At 37.6% G+C, this 19,955-nt stretch overlaps 1 protein-coding gene across 2 annotated transcripts in view; it reads right to left on the reverse strand.

Moving 5' to 3' along the window:
• Window positions 1-19,695, reverse strand: part of GPATCH2 (G-patch domain containing 2) — a 100,435-nt gene extending 80,740 nt beyond the window's left edge. The window contains exons 1-5 of one of the 2 annotated variants that reach the window (XM_042893343.1): window positions 19,552-19,681; window positions 12,672-13,382; window positions 8,541-8,602; window positions 5,352-5,534; window positions 4,278-4,357 (exon numbers count right to left, since the gene is read on the reverse strand). In XM_042893343.1, the coding sequence (XP_042749277.1) occupies window positions 4,278-4,357; window positions 5,352-5,534; window positions 8,541-8,602; window positions 12,672-13,382; window positions 19,552-19,607 (1,092 nt within the window). In that variant the 5' untranslated portion in view covers window positions 19,608-19,681. Of the gene's footprint in view, window positions 1-4,277; window positions 4,358-5,351; window positions 5,535-8,540; window positions 8,603-12,671; window positions 13,383-19,551 lie in introns of both variants that reach the window. The other variant, XM_042893350.1, reaches the window with a different exon arrangement.
• Between the last annotated feature and the right edge of the window lie 260 nt (window positions 19,696-19,955).

The raw sequence follows: 19,955 nt of genomic DNA on the forward strand, positions 1-19,955 counted from the left end.
CAGCGTTCATGAAGAGGCTTATGAATGATACTGTAACAACAGTGCTCAGTTCCCTCTTTAAAGAAGGTATCTGTAAAAAAATTTTTTTGTCATATAACACCACTCAATTTCCAAAATAATATGTTAAGAAAAAGCACCTGAATACATCTAGCTGTTTCTTCAATTATTGAGTACTTAGAAATTGAATTTCTAATCTTGAAAGCAGGAAGAATTCTCCATATGTCTTCTCTTCAAATTAAGATGGTAGTAGTATACTAGTAGTATACTACTAATAGTAGTTACCTGAATTCTGTATGTGAAGCACGTGTGTGTGAGAGAAACAAAGTTGCAGGATTTGACAGAAATAGCCCAAAAACCAGACCTTGGATAACAGGTCTATAGATGATAGCTTTCATGCCATATGTAATTTTTAATAATTGCAACTACATTTAGTTAAGCTCAATAGTACAACTGTGGTAAAAGAAAAAGAGACATCCCTAAGAACAAAAGACTCAAGAGGAGGTTTTCTTATGAATCATGAAAATCAAAACTCATAGTAAGTAATAGATGGAAAAATTTGTGCAGTTGAGAGAAAGCATTTTTATTGATTATGCTTTTTACACTGTAACCCACAGAAATCACTTCCCAGGTTTTTGCGTAGATAAAGAATCAAAGCTGCAAAAAAGAAACATGTAAGAGACCTTAAACAAAGCCCTGCAGCATCTTTGCCCATTTTTGGTAAAGGAACTGTGTAAACCAGATCATATACAACTGCAGAATTCAAGCAAACAATGTAATTTCACACAATACAGTGTTGTTAAGAGTTTGTTAAATATTAGTATGGTATAAAAGTACTCTTATCACTGTAAGGGAACAGTTGAATCACAGCCTGAATCACTGATTGAGCACTTGGGGAAAGGACCGGGTCAGCCCTCAGAGCACAGGTGAAGGCAATTCAGCTGTGTGACCAAAAGGGGTGGAATTGGCTGCACCTCTCCTAGAACCCATTTAAGAGCTGATTGCCACAGGGGAAGGATCTCTGACTGGAAATCCATCCCTTGTGGAGTTTTTCCCTGCGATCTTCAGAGACAAGCAAGCATTCTTTTCATTTGTCCTTTTTTCCATTTCACTCTTGTATCACCTTCCCATTACACTAATCTTTCCAACTGCAACAACCATGCTTCTGACTAGAACTATAAAACTGCTACAAGAAATATGACACAGGCAGGATCAAAAGTATACTGCATTACACAAGTAACACTTTTCCTTTTTCTTTTCAAAGAAAGTTCTGTTAAAAATGAGGCTGCCATAATGCAAACCAATAGAGATGTGAAATCTCAGTATCATAAATACATGCCAAAATATATGCCTGATAAATGATTTAATTCATGGATTCCATTAAGAATTGTACCTTTCTTTGGTAAGTACAATGAACAATCCAAGGGAAATAAGTATTTCTTATGAATATATAGATTTTAAATTTTTGTGCTCATGTTTTTACCTGCCTGCTACCTGCTCGCTCAACCTGCACGTTAGATTAAGTAGAGATTTCTACAGTATTTGTCCTGGTTACACTGTTCTGTGTTTTACTTCCGATGTTTGTGCAGTGCTGCACAGTTATTAAAAAAGTGTTTTGATTCAAAGGCAGTAAACTGGTGATAGAAAGTTTCTATGAGTGTGCTTAAAGAACTAGTCATTGAATGAAATGCAGGAAAAATATCTGGACAGAATCTGAACATCAGATGTGGATACTTCATATTAAAGATCACTAACTGACCTACAAAGAGGTAATTTCCTCTGGCTCCCTATTCCCGCTACTTCTAGAAATAAGGGTGAGAAAATTAAGTTGTCATCTTCCTTGGGACATAGCGAATCGTCATGAAGACATTTAGCCTGATGTTTCTCTCACAGCATGTAAACAGTTGAGCATTTAAAATCTTTCCTAGAGGGTGACGATCTGTCAAAGTATTATCTTACCTCTGCATTTTGCATTCTCAAAGCCAGTAATCTTTTCAAGCTGCTACATGCACAAACCTTTAACTAAATCATGCAAAAAAAAAAGTTCTAAACACATACTGTCTCACAAAGCACTAACTCTATGCTCACATTCCACAGATACAGACAACACATCTTTAGACTGAATATAAACTGTGTAGTTTAGGAAACATATCTTCGCAGGAAAATACATTTTCTTCTGTGTGTCCCTTAAAGTCTGTGTAAAAGCAGCAATAGAGACATGAGATTACAAAAAGGGATACCATTATTAAAAAAAAAAAAAAAAATGAAAGAAGTCACATCACAACTCTGTTCAATGAGTTGAGTATGCAGTGTTCTCTCCTCAGGATATTAATCTCTCTAAAAGCATTGCTGCTCTTCTTCACTGTTACCATCTAATAGCAGTAATTACTTCTTGTTCTGTTTTATCACATGTCACAGGTATTAAATTACTTTTTGTCATTGAAGTATCTAAAAATATTTTCTTTAAGAAGCAATCACTGCCTAAAAGGAAGTACATGAGCTCTTGCAAAGACAGATGCAGCAGATGTGCCCACAAACATAAATAGTTGCTAGGGAGGTCAGAAAACTCTGCATCTGAAGAGGCAACTGCACATCCATTCTATATATGCTATCCTGTCTAAACATAGTGGTTTAGAATGTACATTCAGATGTCAACCTTGTTTCACAACACTATGTAAATGACATATTTAATAACTGAAACTGAATTATCAGTCTTTAGTAGATCAGCTTTTGAATTTGTTATAAAGCAGACTATGATACTATCTTTATATATGAGATATCATGGCAGGAAGACAAAATGGGCTAAGGATAACCTAGAAAGCATAGAAGAAAATAAACATTAGGGGCTTTTATCATATATATACATTCACAGTATATCTTCAATTGAAACTTAATCACCTTTTTACAATTTAGAGGAAAAGGCAGTTTTTAGGGTAGTTAAGCCATGTATCATCAATACCATGAAGCTAACCTATCAGTTATAATAGCTCCTATAAAGTATCAGAGTGAAATTGCAATAAGCTTAGAAAATGGGCTACAAATCCTAGATATGCTCAAGCAAGCACTGAACCAAAAATAAAAATAGGTAGATAGGAAACCAAGAACTAGATAACATTCATCTAATTCATGACCACTAACAGCAGAGATCACAGGCCAAGGTTTTAAGGCATCTTATTCTGCTTCAAATGGCAATTATTGGATAGAGGTTTCAATGGCTATAAAAACCTTCTCTTTTAAAAAGTTACATTTCTAACAGTTCCATCTTATTCTTTGCCTATGCAATGGAACTGACATTTCTCAGAACTATCTTTTTTCGTTAAGACAAATGAGAATTTGAAAACATGTACTGTTCCCAAATAACAAAGAAAGTCAATGCTGCAGTACTTACCAGTGAATAATAAACATAGCCCAATATGATAGTCTTTCACATCTCTCCCTGTCTTCCAATCACTTTTCTGATAAGAAAGGAGTAGACTGTGCTACAGTAAACATACTTTAACATTTTAAGTTAAGAAGTCAACTCATTCTCTTCATGACTTCCACCAAAGAAAGAAATTGTAAAAAACTCATTAGAATCTTAGTTTAGAAAAAAGCTAATAGTACTATGCATCAGCAAGTGAGGACTTCCTCAAAGGCAACTGTCATGAGTAGAGACACAAAGAATCTGCTCACCTTCACAAGATCTCAGGTACACAGGGACCTCCAGCAAGATACTCTTGCCTCTACTGCCAACCCTTAAATGAAGGGGTTTCTGGCTCCATCTCTTCCTGTCACTCAGGTGTACTGTATGCACCTGAGCTCCCCTGGGTTGGCCCTGCCTCCCAACAGGTGCTCAACCACTGACTCAAGCCGTGACTTAACATTTCTGCTACTACCACATACCCATCCTGGAACGCTATCAGTATTAGATAAAATTGAAATGAATTGGGTTTGATTTTCTTAAGAGGAGAGAAACATATTTTCATACACACATAAGATATATACTCAAAATTTTGTTAATTATAAGAAAACCAAAATACCTTCTCCTACACAAAGCGTAAAATAAGCACTGAGGGACAATCTTGGATTGTTTTTGCCATTTTAGCACTCGGGTATATTATATTAAAATAGAACTGTAGTAGAGAGAGTCTAAAGCACAGAAACAGCAGTGACACAGAAGTCTTACCTTTCCATTACCTATTCACAACATTAGGAAACAAGAATGAGAGGAGTATGCTCTTACAAACAAAAAGGCAATAAGAATGGCTTGTAGAAATGTTAGTATCAATGAAAGGACATACCAATGCATTTTGGTTTCCTGGTGCCTTTTTTGTGTTTCTTGCTGGCATTCCATGAAGATGACTAAACCTGCTCTGGAAACCTTCAAATAAAAAGTACAGATTCATTTATGCATATTTCCTATACCATATAATGAAGAATATTTACCTTTATATAACAATCTATTGATTTACCTTTAGTTAAACAAAAATACATTTAATACAGCCAGAGTATTAACAGGAAAAAAAAGAACACAGAAGAGGAAGCGGTTAAAAAAGGCTAAGCTGTAATGAAAATGAAGTCTTTCTGTAGGTGTTATCCTGGTTCTATGCCCAACTGACTAAATAAGCAGAACATATCAAACTACAGGAAACCGATTTTGCATTGCTTACTACATCGTTAGTACTAAAAAGCATTAAATCCTGTGAATAAGCAGAGACCAAGACCACTGAAAAAATTGCAAGCATCAGGAAAATATATCTCATAAGAATTCAGTTTGTTCAATGTGTAGAGAAGTAGTTTGAAGGTAATTTGACCACCATTCATATGAAAGATCTATATTTGGGTCTGAAAGAAGGTAAGGTAAGATAAAATTGTGGCAGCAAAGTGAGGTCTGACAACTTCAGTCCTGAAAGAGTGGATCTATATATAAAGGTAATCAAGCGCTGCAACAACGTGGCCATGAGACACAATAGATCCACAGTTGTTTAAAATATTTTAAAGTAAAAATTAAATAAGTATATAAATCTCAATCCTTGCTCTAAGTGAACACTTAATTCTTTACAAACAACAAAGCCTTCCATAAAGCAAAGCAAATGGTCAAAGAACTCTACTAAAGATTCCTTTAAGCAATATTTACTAATTCTCAATGCAAACATCAAGACAACAACAAAAAGGCTATGAAAATGAGCCAAGTTCTACATTGACTTTTCTAACCATTGACTGTTTTCTGATTATTTCTGAGATCTCAAAAGTGACATAATTCAAAAAGCAAACTGGCATCTCCAAAATGTTCTCAATATTTAACATACTCCCTTTACAGACATTTTTCTATTGCATCCAAATGATTCTACAGTTTGCATATGATTGTCACTTACCTCTCCTCCCTGAATGGGACATGAGGGGAAAAGTACCAGTTAAGATACTTTCAAAGACTGGGTCGGGCAATTCTCTGTCCAGTTCTGTAGAGTCTTCTTGTTCCCACCAAGGAATGACTCCTGTTATTCCACATGCTCCACCAGATTCATTTTCATGAAACCAATCACTCTGCTCATCATCACCTGTGTAGGGACATACACCCAAGCCCCCCAAAAAACAGGGAGGAGCAGAGAAGATAAAAATCAGATGTTATAATCCATAAACACTGACAGGACAATTCTTTCTTTTGCTTTATAGCTGCACAACAATTACTTGTGTATGGCAATTCTATTTGGAAAATGTTTCTCAATAGCATGACAAGTGCTGCCATCAATGAAAGCACATAAAATGTAATGTTTTAAAACCAATTTACAATAGTGAAAAACAATAATAAACTAGTTAATCCTTTGGCAATAACTGCAGGGAAATCCATTTAAGTTACTGCACTTTACATATTAACAAAAAACAAGCTTTAATCTCCTGCAGGGAATTAAAAGGTATAAAACTGTGAAACTAGTTCTTTGCAGCTGATAATGGTATATAATTAGCTTAATTTCATGATTTGTATGGCTAGTAAGAGGGGAAAACAATCATGAACAGATGTGACTAAATGAAGTTAATCTGATTAAGTTCATTTAGAAATAAGTTTTGAAAAAGTTGATTTTAAATGAAAACTGACAATACCATGTGATTGAGCATTACACTGCATTCCAGTACAAAGCTGGTCACTTTACTATTTAAATGTATTTAGATGTAGTATTTAAATACGTGGAGTCAAAGGCAAAAGCAAGATGACTGAAAACCTGATCTTACATATACCTCATATACAATACCAGCAATTAAAATAAATTGCTGTTTGTTTTTAAAACATGTTCTATTAAACTGGGTAGTTGACAGAACACCAGAAAATATCTTCAAAGACAAGAAAAAAAACTTGCTGTATATCCCAAAGTTAGATTTTGAAGGGTGTGCTATGTATTTTAACTCTTCCATGAAGTAGCAAACTTTCTGCATATCATTTTTCAATTTTTTTTTTTTTTTTTTATTAGGCAGGACTATGAAAGAGATAAGGCACAAAGGCAAGATTTTATGCACAAATTTAAGAACAAAAAGCAAAAAAAAAAAAAGAACAAAAATTTCGTGTGAAATGACATTACCACTCCTTCCTATAATGGGAAAATACAAGTAATGAGAACGTAAGTCTGGGGAAAAATAAAATTCAACACACTTCCTCTAAATAAGAATTTGTTGAATGGAAAATAATCCTTCTCCAAGCACAGAAGAAAATGCATGCAAATGGTTGTCAGGACAAGCATATCAAGAAAACAGAATAATTAAGTCCTTTACTGGTATCTTGCAGATGACCTATGATCTCTTCTAGCAGTAAATGTAATGATCTCTACTAGCAGTAAAATTAGTAAAGGCTAGAGAACAGAAGTTTTTAGATGGAGGAAGGGAAAAACAGAGATGGAAAGGGATTCACAGGACCAAATAGTAGTTACGTTTGAAGTCTTTTCAGGCAGAATTCAGGTTATTCAGAGTATCTATTTTGATGACACCAAGCTGTGGGGTGTGGTCAACACACCAGAAAAATGGAATGTCATCTGGAGGGACCTAGACAGGTTTGAGCAGTAGGCCCTGATGAACAAATCCAAATGCAAAATCTTGCACCTGGTCAAAGCAACCCCTATTACCAATACAAACTGGGGGATGAAAGGACTGAGCACAGCACTGCTGAAAAAGACCTGGGGGTACCAATGGATGGGAAGCTACTACAAAGCACTACCACAGAATATGCCAGCTTTTATTTTCTTGCACAAAATCAAGTAGTCTGCAGAAGAACACAAGAAAACATATAGGAAGCATTACTTCTGGAGTGACCTATTTATTTCCATGGAAACTACAACAGATACGAAGAACACAATAACACTACTTGATAGAGCTACAAAACACCATTTTTCAGCACAGACACCACCACCAAGAGCCTGCATGCTGTGCTTGTAAAAATCTGCATGACCATCCAGAACATAGCTTATATTTCATGTCGCTGTCACCACTGCTCAGATGCACCACCCACTGCCTGTGCTCACATTCACTGTTCGGTCTTCATTCAGCAAATATTGATGAATGTCAATGGATGCAATATTTTCTGCATGGAAGAATTCAATTCCACCTCCTTGCTTCATTTGCACTTCCATGTCAGACACCATTTTGTCAGATTGCCCCTCTACTGCCATCCGTCTCAAGGCAACAACATATAATGGGATACTGGTGGGAAGGTTCAAATTCTATTGCCACACCACCAACATCCACCTCTGGCACTGTGGGCTAATGTAACAAAACGAGAGGCATTACTTTAGGAGCAGACCCAGTAGTTTCCAATACCATCCACTTAGAATCAATAACACAGCAAGTCTTCGTTACCTGAGCGACTCTTTTTGCTTTATCTTTTTATATTGTCAAAAACTGCAGGCTGCTAAACTGGGAGTTTGGCAAATATGCTAGCACTGTGAAGGTTAAATGAGTTGCACTTAGAATAGCACAGGGAAAACTGAACTTGAAAACTTGAAGAAAAAACAAAATATTAGACCATTATCCTCAATAGTTATATCAGATAATAATGTGATAATGTATATTAAAAGAAATTTTGAATCTTTACTGCACTTTAATTTAAATGCAAGTTCTTCAGAGAGGCGAGACTTAAAACAGGGTACATCTGTTGTCAGTCAGACTGATAAAATTGAGCAGTGGTTTAGTAATTGTCATGTCTAGAACAAAACACAAACATCAACATGGGGAAAAAAGAATAAGCCACATCAAAAACAGCCTGAAAGGCAGTATTATGATCACATTGTCTTGTCAGAAAAGTGGAGCGCTGAAAGAATTAAAAAATAGTTTAGATAATTAGAATATCTTCAAAATATTTTTATGTTATCTATATTTTTGATATTTCAATTTTTTAAAATTAAGTCACGGGTTTGGGATGCCCTCTCATAACATTTCAAAATCCCTGAACGAAAGCTCTATTTCAGCTCATTAAAATAGTAATAGCAATTCAAACAGTAATTAACTCATGAAATAACTTGTAACACTTAATGGAATTTCAACTGAGGTTGTTTGAGGGGTGAAAGGAAAGATTGTTTCAATACCTTGTCTTCCCTCATCATTGGTAAACAAACCAGCATCACTGCTGCTCAGACTGCTGGATTCACTGTAATAAGAGAAAGAAAGAAAAAGATCAAAAGAACAATTGATCTTCCAGTCGTAAAATGTTAAGGAGACAAGGCTGTGCTCAGATGGAAATTAAGCACAACAAAGATCAGAAAGAAAATAGGATTTTATTATTATTATTTTTAATCAAACTGCAAATATCCTATTTCCATTAACTACAGAGTATTATTTTTGGCACATAAAACCACAGGAATCTAATGGTACCCTGACAGTAGGCCAGATGTGACTGCTACGAGGTGCTGACACAATTGATGCATTTTATGTGCTTCCATCAAATGTTCACTGCTCCTTTCTTATGCTACACAATTCAGCTTGATTCTGGAAAACCACTGCTCAATAAAATAGCAAAAATCTCAATCAAAAGGAACCTACGCCTTCCTTCAGCATGTGAACTGCAGGAATCTGAAAAAAATACAAATTATCTTTCTAAATATCACTGGCAAATCATCTGAAAAATGCATTGCTTAGGAATTCACAATATATTATTATCTCACTGAGAAAGAAAAAAAATTGACAGCACCAGTAGCAAAATATATAAAAATAAAAGTTATCTTGAGAAAGTATGGTCAATGGTTGTAACACCACCAAATGACCACAAGAAAAAAAACACAAAAGAAAACAAGGTACAGATGACTCCTCCACAATTTCTGTCAGAACATTAAAATCAGAATGCCTGCATACAACACACATGCAAGTTCTCTCTAAAAAAAAAAAAAAAAAAACCACAAAAACACCAAAACCAACAGAATCAATGTACTTCATACTTTACTGTACACATATTGCAAAAAAAATACTCCATACATCTCTAAAAACTTAGAATATTCTCTTTCCTTTTAATAATACAGATTACGATTTGTTGAGTTTCACCTACAAGGGATTTCTCTAAATCACTTATTTACTCTCTGTTGGATAGAGCAGGAAGTAATCTCAGCAAAAGTTAATGATGTTTTACTTACAGTGAAACATAAAGCAATTTGGGCAAAACAAATAATCAATTCACCATATATTCCAATTAAAGCTGCACATACTGCAGTTACTCTCAACACTACACACAAGCTATGCGTGTAAACAAAGCACAAGTTCTTTTTACACCTGTACTCACCAGAAAACATTCCAACAATGTGAAACAATATGGTATCAGGAGCCAATAAGCAATATGAAGTTTCTTGTTCTGTTCTCATGTACGTAACTTTGAAGATGGAAGTTCTCCTAATCATTGCTGCATGTTCTGCTTACATATATTCTTACTACATAAGCAAAACTTACACATACATCTTTTATATAATATAAACAAAAGAGACTCAAGCGCTTAATTTGCACAGTTGTCCTAAGCAGAAGAAAGGTGATATTACAAGTGTTGATATTGTAACTATCTTTCATGAAGGAGACCAAGACTTAAGCTTTCTGATGCTGTGAGAGCTAGTAACTTTTCTCTAACAATCATAACCAATTTAATCACCGCACAGGCAGCTTGACTAGCACACACTTACTACACTAGTACTTTACTAGTACACTAGTACACTAGTACACTAGTACACTAGTACACTAGTACACTAGTACACTAGTACACTAGTACACTAGTACACTAGTACACTAGTACTAGTAACACTAGTACTAGTACACTAGTACACACTTAGTACACACTTAGTACACACTAGTACACACTTAGTGTGTACAGTTTTACATCACACATCTCTCTAAAGAAAAAACACTTCCTTTACACAGATCCTTCCAGTCCACTTACTACAGTTACAATGAAAGGTAGGAAATCCTTGCAGCCTCAGTATTTCTTTCATTTTTCCCCACCAAATTTTCCTGTTATTCCCTGTTCTGGGAACAGTTCGTTCATTTGTTTTAATACAACATTTTCATTGTGCAATTATTCTTACTGAAGGATCAGCTGGTTTACTTTTTCCCTCTCATTTGTTTAAAAATAAATACAAACAAAAACCATCAAATCACAAACAATACAACACTAACATATCCAACAGCAAACAGTGTTCATTATTCTCATGCCACAGTTAGATAGGGCAGGAACACCACCTGAGAAAATTGCAACATGGCAGTCGATGAACAAAAAGTCACAGATTCCCTTCAGCAATGAAAAATAGCAAGCAAAAACTTTGCAGGAACACTTTTGATACTGAAGAAGCTTTCACAGCTTTATCTACACATTTGTGGAAATAAAGAAAAGGAAACAATTTTCTTAATAGCAAACTGCCCCCTTGCCTAGTGGTTACTGATTAATCCTGCCCCCAAAACTGAGCAGTCACTGGGCACCAACTGGCATGCTGCTGGGTAAGCATCTCCTGCATTACAGGACTCAGTTGAACTGCTCTCATTTTCAAAGGCAACATTCAGACTTCTTCTCTTTTCAGTAACTTAAATAGCAAAAAACCCCCAGAAACAAAAACAAAACAACCAAAAAACAAAACCAAAACCACCAAAAGCTTAATTAGAATTAAAATATCTTCCAGAACTCCATATATCACCAAATTTGTCTGAAATTGACATTAACAATAAAGGGAAAAGGAAGACAGGCTCTGATCAGAAATTTCATTCCTAGTGCTCAGAACCAACTGCACAGGATTCATCTCCAGAATCACTTAGATACCGGCATTGAGAGCCAGAAAACTGAGCCCTGAACTTCAAAGAAAAAGAAGTAGGAATCAACAGTAAGAAAATACTTTAAAAATAAAATTTAAAAGATGTGACATATGCACATAGGATGAAACATGCAACAGTTCCCAGCTCCTAGGAAGATTTCTAATCATTGGTCTTCAGGTACTGACCCTGAGGGAGGCAAATTCCCTGTATCAGAGAAGGAAGTGTTCTAAAGGCTCCCTGATGAGGCAATACCTCTGACTTCAATGTAGAAGTGAGATGTCTGAAGCTAAACTGGCTGCCAAGTAGTACTGCTTCTGTTCTAATAACTGAGACATAAGGAACACTTTCTGGAAGTAAAGATTCACATTACTTTTTCAACTGCTTATGATCTGCTGGTGTGAGACAATGCCAGCATGTATAAGCAATTCAAATAACTTTTCAGACAATAATTGGAATTAGACACTTATCAATACTGCCATTATACTGTAACCAATCTGTTCAACATTTTGTAGACAAAATGCCCAGAGGAAAAAAAAAAAAGCAACAAAAACACAACCAGAGACAGTAGTTCTGTCACACATTAGATCAAAGTTATGCGTTCTAATAGGAGTCTTTCTTGTTGACAGTTCTGTACTGAGAAGCAGACACACGGGATGAACATAATAAGGCTTATCAGGCCCTGCAGGTAAAGTCCCTTGTGTAAGGTGGAAAAATGACTCACACCTTACTGTGTTGTCAAAATAGTACTTCCAAAACAATTACCATTGTAGTATGCCTGCTGTCTGGAATGGATGGATGAGGAGTACTGTCAAAGGGTCATCATTCCCCCATTTTTCTAATGGCAAGCTCAGGTGTTTCTGAACTGTAAATTGGTTTATGCATTTCATAAATGATGTATATCCTTAGCAAGAAGCTGCAGACTTTTTATGCCCGTGACACAGAAGAACATGCTGTCTAAAAGATAAACCTAAATACTGACAGCCTTTCTGAAGAAGAGATAGCCAAAGCAAAAGTGCCCAGAAATTAGGAAAATCTTAATTTTTGCCTGTGAGAGTGTATGAGAACTGTTTCCAGTTGAAATACTCAGGAAAAAAACCCACAACAAACAGGATTGTTTCTATATTCTGTCATTCTTACCCTTGAAACAATTATGACGTACTATTACTTTGTTACTCCTCTGCTACCTGACTATTTTATGCTGGATTCCATTAATCTGATCAATTCAGCTTAGTTTGTATTAAAGAACTGCAAACTTATGTCAAAAAAAAACAAGAAAACAAAAAACATCAGCAATCCTAGAAGATTGTTAAACAGATGCCACTTGTACTAGCAATTTAACTCTGAAACGAAAGGAAAAAAGCACAAATATTTCCAATATTAGTAATAGAAACATAAGCAAACAAATATTATCTAAAGTTTCTGTAAAAAGAAAAAAAAATAACCTGTCACTCATGTTCTCATCTGAGCCCTTTTGCTCCTCATACTCCATTTTGTCCTTATTTGCTTGGTTCATTTCTTCATTTTCTATTACTACTCCTTCATCCAAGATTTCCGGTCCTTGTCGAACTGCAGCTACTTTTCTCTTTTTCACTTTGCTCTTCGAAAACTCCTGATGTTGGTGTGATTTATTGTCATTGTCCATTTCCTGGTCTCTGTTATCCTGCTGTTGAGTTATTGTCAGTGCATTAGAAACTTCTGATGGCAGATCAATTGCCATCCGTTTGACTTTTCTTCTCCTGCGCAAAGTTCTGTTTCCTAAATTGTCCACAGCCAGATCTGGATCATGCCATAGAGGTCTTTTGCCTCTAATGTTATTTAAGTTTGAGGAAGGCCTGCGTTTAGCAATCAACAACTGGTCATCAGAGTCACTGTGGTCTTTCTTGTTAGTATGATTCTCCCTGTAATCTTTGCTTGATTCTTCTAAACTGGAATCTGAACCTTCACTTAAACAGTGACCAGTCTCCCAGGGATGATGGGTGGTAAATGAACGCCTTTTTCGTCCCCTCCTTTTTCTTGCCTGCCGCTTCAGAAGACAAGAGACACTTCGAGAATGATCTCCAGTATCAGCAAAACCTCCTCTGGCTTGCTCTGAACTTTCTTCCAGTGCTGAGACTAAATCATGAACCAGCTCCTCCATAGTCCTACTGAAATGCCTATATTTTCCAAGAGGAAAAAAAACAAAACAAAAACAACAACAAATGAATCTTAAAAAAAAAAACTATTAACAATCTTATATAAGATCATTTAAGTCATTTAGGCAATGTACTCTGATTGTCTATTCTACAAATGCTGTTGTATTTCTGCTGAGATCCAAATCCTTGCCAGTCTGCCCTACAGAACTTACATCAGTAGGCTCTCCTTTGGAAAGACACCAGTAGGATGGCAATGGATTAACACGGAGGACTGCCTGTAAGTTTTATACAGGATGTTTAAAAGCAAGATTCTTGGTTTTGAAATGCAACTTAATGACAGAATTAATAAGTAGTTATCTATGCACATCAACAGAGTTGTAGATATTGAGAAACACTGTATGCATAGCATATAAGTTCCCTCATTCACCACAAACTCCAAAGTTAAAGATGCTTACACAGTAATAGCGAATAGTTAGGAACACACAAGCATACAAATGCTAAATATTAACAGAGGGACTGATGAGTACACTTAAAAACAAATCCAAGTCAGTAATGAAAGCATTTACCTAAAGAAATGATACATTTTCCTTTTACACAGTTTTACATATACTTAAAAATTCACTAGCAAGCTGACCAAAAGCTGTGCTAAAAACACAAAGTCCTTTTGAACTCCTGAAACTACTCTGTCAATTGCATTTATTCTTTGTATCTTTCTCTAACCTGCTATAATCTCTAGTCCCATTATTCTCACTTAACCTAACATTTTCTTTGTCTCTTAGTACAAGAGAATCTTTGCTTTATCTGGTAAGAAATGAAAAAGCTCTGGAAGACTGCTACAACTGTTTTTAATCCTTGTGTTCCCAAGAATCAAACTCTCTACAACTGTCCTTAACCCACTTGGTTCCCAAGAATCAGAATCTCCTTAATCATACAGAAACACTCTCAAGAGCAAGAGAAACACCAACATAGCAGAAAAAGTGTTTCAAATGAAGCAATAATTATCAAGATTCAGGGAGAGAAATGAAAGTCAATCTAGAATTGACTTGCAGGTATGCAGCATTACATTGATTTTATACTAATTCTTGCTTTTGGTTCCTGAAGCTTCTCTCTTACTGCTTGGGGTGAGTTTGCTTTTTTCTTTTGTAGTAGGAGTCCTTACCACAATGCATTGTACTTAAGCTTCTTAACCTCACTGCACTTTCAATGCGACAGTGGCTCACATTAAAACTTTATTTCTGAAGAAAACAAGAAATCTCTCTAATTTTACTGGAGCTCCCCTTTCTCTTGCTATGATCTTGCTTGGCAATCAGATGTTTGTCTGGAAACAGTTTTTTTGTTCAACTGCTCTAAAATTAAAGAGCATATGGCTACTTCTGTACTATTTATCAGGCAAACCAAGTTTTGCAGCTTTCTGCATTGATCACAACCAGCTGTCAAGGCTGCATTCCAACCCCACGCAGTAAACTTTAATCATTGCTGTAACAAAAATATTTGTGTTTGAAATAGGTTGAGAAACAACTGTGATAATGGGAGTCAGACAAAAAAAGTATTAAAGACATTACCCATGAGTTGCAACTGTATTCTCTAAGACAAGACATTTCAAAGACTGCAATAAGGAACACAGAACAACATACTGTGATAGATAAAATATTAAGTTGAGCTGTAGTTTAGCATGACTCACAGCAGGCTATAAAAATGCTGTTACAGCAACAGCCCATAGCTAGCAATAAACGGTAATGTCCTCACTAGGAGAAGATTCTATTTCACTATAAGAAAATATACCTTGCCTACACTGACCTTTACAATTATCTGAAGCAATTTCCTCATAGTTCACTCAAGGCTGACCCGTTTCTTCTCTGCTCTTATCAGAACAGACCATAAAAGTTCTGGTTGCAGGAAACAACGTAACAGTTTTTACCTACTCCAAACCAGTTAACACAGATCACCTATAGCATTAACATTCAGTATAGAAACTACTAACGGAAGTAGTAGTGATTCCATTAAGTACTAAGTAGTAGCATTAATCCCTATGAGCACTACTACTTAGGCACTTGTTTTTGTACTGCAAATCAACTATACTTTCTGTTCACTTCCCACCTAACACACACAACGTAGAGCTCTGGCTGCTCATGGAACATGTAACAAACATTTAACACACTGACAAGAGAGCTAATACAGTTTCACAATTCTTAAGAAGAGGTAATATCTTCTACTGACAGCTGTATTTACATTTACCGTCTAGTTCTATAGATTTTCCTGTTAAACAGACAAAGTGTTCCTTGCAGCAGAAGTTATGCCATATCTGTCTCATCAAGTGTGAAAAGTAACCATTGATAACAAATCCAAAGAAAAGCAGTTTCCTCAGATCCATGATTTATCCTTCCTTCACAATCAACCTTGATCACAAGCTAAATGAACACAAAAATCAAGTGCTCCCTTGCACACTGGGATTATAAAACCAGACTTATATAATCTTGCCTCATATGGACTCCTTGATGTCTTGTAACATGGTTGTACTCAGACTGCTCCTTTATCTGCAAACAGGTATCAATTCAAGCCTTTTTTCACCTCAGAATTTATTTTCTAAAAACAATAGTTTTAAGACCTCCACTACTTCAACAAGCTGGGCTTGTTCAGCCTGGAGAAAAAGGCTGCGGGGTGACCTCATTGCAGCCTTTCAGTACCTAAAGGGAGCCTACAAACAGGAGGGAAGTCAACTCTTAGAAAGGGTAGATAACTGCAGGACAAGGAGAAATGGCTTTAAGTTGAGGGAGGGGAGATTAGGTTGGTTGTCGGGGGAAATTCTTTATGCAGAGAGTGGTGAGGTGCTGGCACAGGCTGTCCATGCCCTGTCCATTCCCAGAGGTGTTCAAGGCCAGGTTGTACGGGGCCCTGGGCAGCCTGATCTAGTATTAAACACTGGTGGCCCTGTATGTGGCAGGGGGGTTGCGAAGACTAAGAGCCAGGAAATTCAGAGTAAAATTGACATGCAGACCAAAGAAACTCAAAAGTAACTTTCATTTTAGTAATTTTTTTTAAATCTGAAAATGTCACAACAAACTTACAAAAATTATGCCTCAGAAAACAATTATTCTGAGTTTCGCATAAGAAATTGTGAACAGGTACAAAATGAAGGATGCTTGAGACAAGTCAGGACACTGCGCTGATGCACACCTATGTCTAAAAAAAGAAAAACAAGCCCCAAATCCCTGGCTACAGTTCATCTTTGAGGTACAGAAACTCTCTTTCTGTAGGAAGATGTGTGTGCATTATATAAATCAGTTTCACAAACAATCAGAAGTGCAGAAGGGCCTCAAAAAAAAAGAAATTTTACTTAAGTCATAGTTCTACATTTACAGCTGTACACTTACTACACTCGCTGGAATTTTCAGTGAACTAGTTTTGATATCAAATACATGGCTTCTAGATGGTTATCTGTACAAACAACATTTTATTCCCCAAGTTACACATTAAAAGTCAATTCTCAGTCCTGACTTTGCATTTGAGAAAATACTTTAGATGTGGTTTAGGAATTCCCCTACATTTGACCTACACAAGAGAAAGTTATTAGCATATGAGTAATGATGGAATTTCATCAGCTGATCATGCCGCTGGTCCCCCTAAAAATTAAGGCCAGACAAACCTGTATCTAGTTCCTCTGGCTTTCCTACAATTGCTACTTACCTAAGAAAGAGCAACAACAAATACTCTCAAGCCTTTTTAACAACATTCTCCACTCATATCTAACAGTGAAGAAGTATTCAGTACTGAGCAATGGTATACAGTCAGAAAGATGCTGACATTTAATAACACTCTAACACAAATGAATCGGTCAGCCAGAAATGAGATTTGGGGCAATTTATCATGAGAGGTAGCAATTCTTGCAATACTATTGCTGCCATTTACTGATATGCTTGCCCTTTTCAGATGTATGACTTCATTAATTAATTGTCAAGGTGGAGAATCACATGAACTGTCAAATGGTGATAATACACTGTACCATCAAAGTCATTGCTGGAAGAATCAGAGTGCCCAGTAAGTATCCAAATTGCAAACTATTCCTGAGTTGTCATAGGTGCTTGTAGGAAAAAATGAAAAACCTTTGGCTTCAAAGTAGATATGAACAATTCTACTCTACGGCAGTTCAGAAATTGTCAGCTTTTTTAGTGCCTTAACATTTTTACTAAGATCAAGTTCTTTATTTTCTACATTAAGTATTATGCGTTGAAAAATACCTCGCTACATTTCAATCAAACAGGCTTCTTTTAAATGACAGCTTACAGAACAAGGATAAGAAAAGTGCAACTCCGAGGGACTGTTAGAATTTTTAAATGGATCTCCCTTCAGAACTACTAAACTAACAGTCTTATAAATTACAAGGCATCAATAACTCTCTCAGTACTGAATTTCTCTGGGCAGTGTATTTGGATAAGCAAAGTCATTGCTGTCTGAGGATAACTACAGGAGTATATGTCAAAATCCCATAGCCTGTTTTGCTGAACATTGATTTTAAAGCCTCAGGAACTAAATTACTTTACATGGACTGAAAAGAATAAAACTTAAAGACAAATGACAGGTTGACTTTATAATGAAAACTTTTTCATAGTAAAGATACAAGTTAGGAAGGTCTTAAGCCATGCTTCTGCTACATACAGCTTTAGTATAGAATAAATATAGTTTTGCCAGAAAAACACACCCCATTTTCTGAAGCGTTACACATTATATCAACAGAAGTTAGAGTAGGCAAATACATATACTAATATCACTAGTCTTAAGTTTTCTAGAACTATATGCTATCCAGGCAAGTACAATCCTAATTAGAAAGCCTTCTCTCCTATAAAAATGTGAGAGGCATGAAAATACTCCCAGGAAAAAAAAGCGACGCTATCACATGAAGTGGTGGAGTTTGCTACGTTAAAAAAAATAAGTGCTAAACCAATCTTTCCCTTCTTCCCCATGCCCATATAAGAAACAAAGACAATGATAAGGGCAAATTTGTTGAAGCTCTGGGAACTCTAACTGCAGATGTTTGTGTACAGAAACTCTCTCTAGAAAAAGTAGCCAAGACTCAAGCCAGGCCTGGAGTCATCATCAACATTCAAGAAAAACAAAACTAACAAACCAAATAACAAAACCAAAACTCATCACACACCTCTCCACTCCCATTAGTGAAAATGAAATTAACTGTAAGTTCCCCATGAGTTGTACATAAAACACTAAAAATACTGTGCAAGAGATTAAAACAAGCTGGTTGTGAAGGAAACGGAACCTGGTTTCCAAAACTGTGATCCTTCATCAGGGCTCCCCTCAAACAGCCTTTTAATTTCCATCGCCTGTTAACAAAACTCACTCTTCTATCTTCTGCTACAGAGTTACCACTGTAGTGCTAGAGATGTAATAATAGAGATGGAGTCACTGCGCTAATAAAGATTCAGAGAATCATTAAGCTGGAAAGATCACTAAGGTCACCTACTCCAACCATCCTGACCATGCCCACTAACCATGTCCCTCAGTACTAAATCCACACGTTTCTTCAACACCTCCAGGGACGGTGACTCCACCACCTCCTGGGCAGCTGTGTCAGTGCTTTATCACTCTTTTTTTGAGAAGAAATATTTCCTAATATTCAACCTGATCCTCCCCTGGTGCAACCTGAGGCCATTCCCTCTCATCCAGTAGCTGCTTCCCAGCAGGAAAGGCCAACCCGCACCTCACCACAACCTCCTTTCAGGCAGTTGTAGATAGCAATAATAGTCTTCCCCAGACTGAACAATTGCAGTTTCTTCAGTCACTCCTCAAAAGATTTGTGCTCTAAACCCTTCACAGCTTTGTTGCCTTTTGTTGCCCTGTGCTGCCCTAGCATCTGGAAACAAACAACCCGTGAACCACACCGTAGCTTCACCTGCTGTGGTTGGCCATTGGCCAAAGCCACACTTGTTGATTCTCGGTTTGAATCAAGACGGCCCCAGAAGAGCATCCACACCTCATTGGACATCTCGGCAGCCTACACTGAGAGGTGAGGCGTTCGGCAGGCGTGCCACGGTGAAAAACAAATCCCCGCTGAGGCTGGACACAGGCCGAGGCACCCCAGTCCCATCGCTGAGCCCCATACCCGGCACTGCGACGGCTCTCCCTCAGCGCTTCCCCTCCCACCCAAGCGGCGACCCCGCCGCCCGCGGCCCGGCCTCACCAGCTCTTCCTCGCTGCCGGAGCTCGGGTCGGGTTGGGCTCGGCGACCCGGAACATGAACCCGGCGCCTGCCCCGGCCGCTCCCCAGGGAGGCTGGCGCCGCTTCGCAGAGACTGAGCCGAGGGAAGCCGCCACGGGGTCGGGGGCTGGCGGCAAGGGCCGGACGGGGAGGACGCGGGCGACCGGCGCTGCTCCTCAGTCCCCCATGATGAGAGCCCGGAAGCGGCCGCGGCTGCGGCAGGAAGGCGGCCGCGACCATCTCGTCTCTCCCCCTCTCCGTCCGCACCGCCGCACGCGCCCTCCCGCAGCCCGTGCCGTGCTTACGGTCCCTCACGGCTCCCGCGCCGCGGCGCTCCCGCCGTCCTCGCGTCCTCCACTCCTGGCCGGCAGCGCCGCAAGATACGC

The sequence above is a fragment of the Lagopus leucura genome, unplaced genomic scaffold (assembly GCF_019238085.1).
Source record: "Lagopus leucura isolate 7727_CA_CO unplaced genomic scaffold, USGS_WTPT01 Super-Scaffold_73, whole genome shotgun sequence".
Taxonomy (NCBI): domain Eukaryota; kingdom Metazoa; phylum Chordata; class Aves; order Galliformes; family Phasianidae; genus Lagopus; species Lagopus leucura.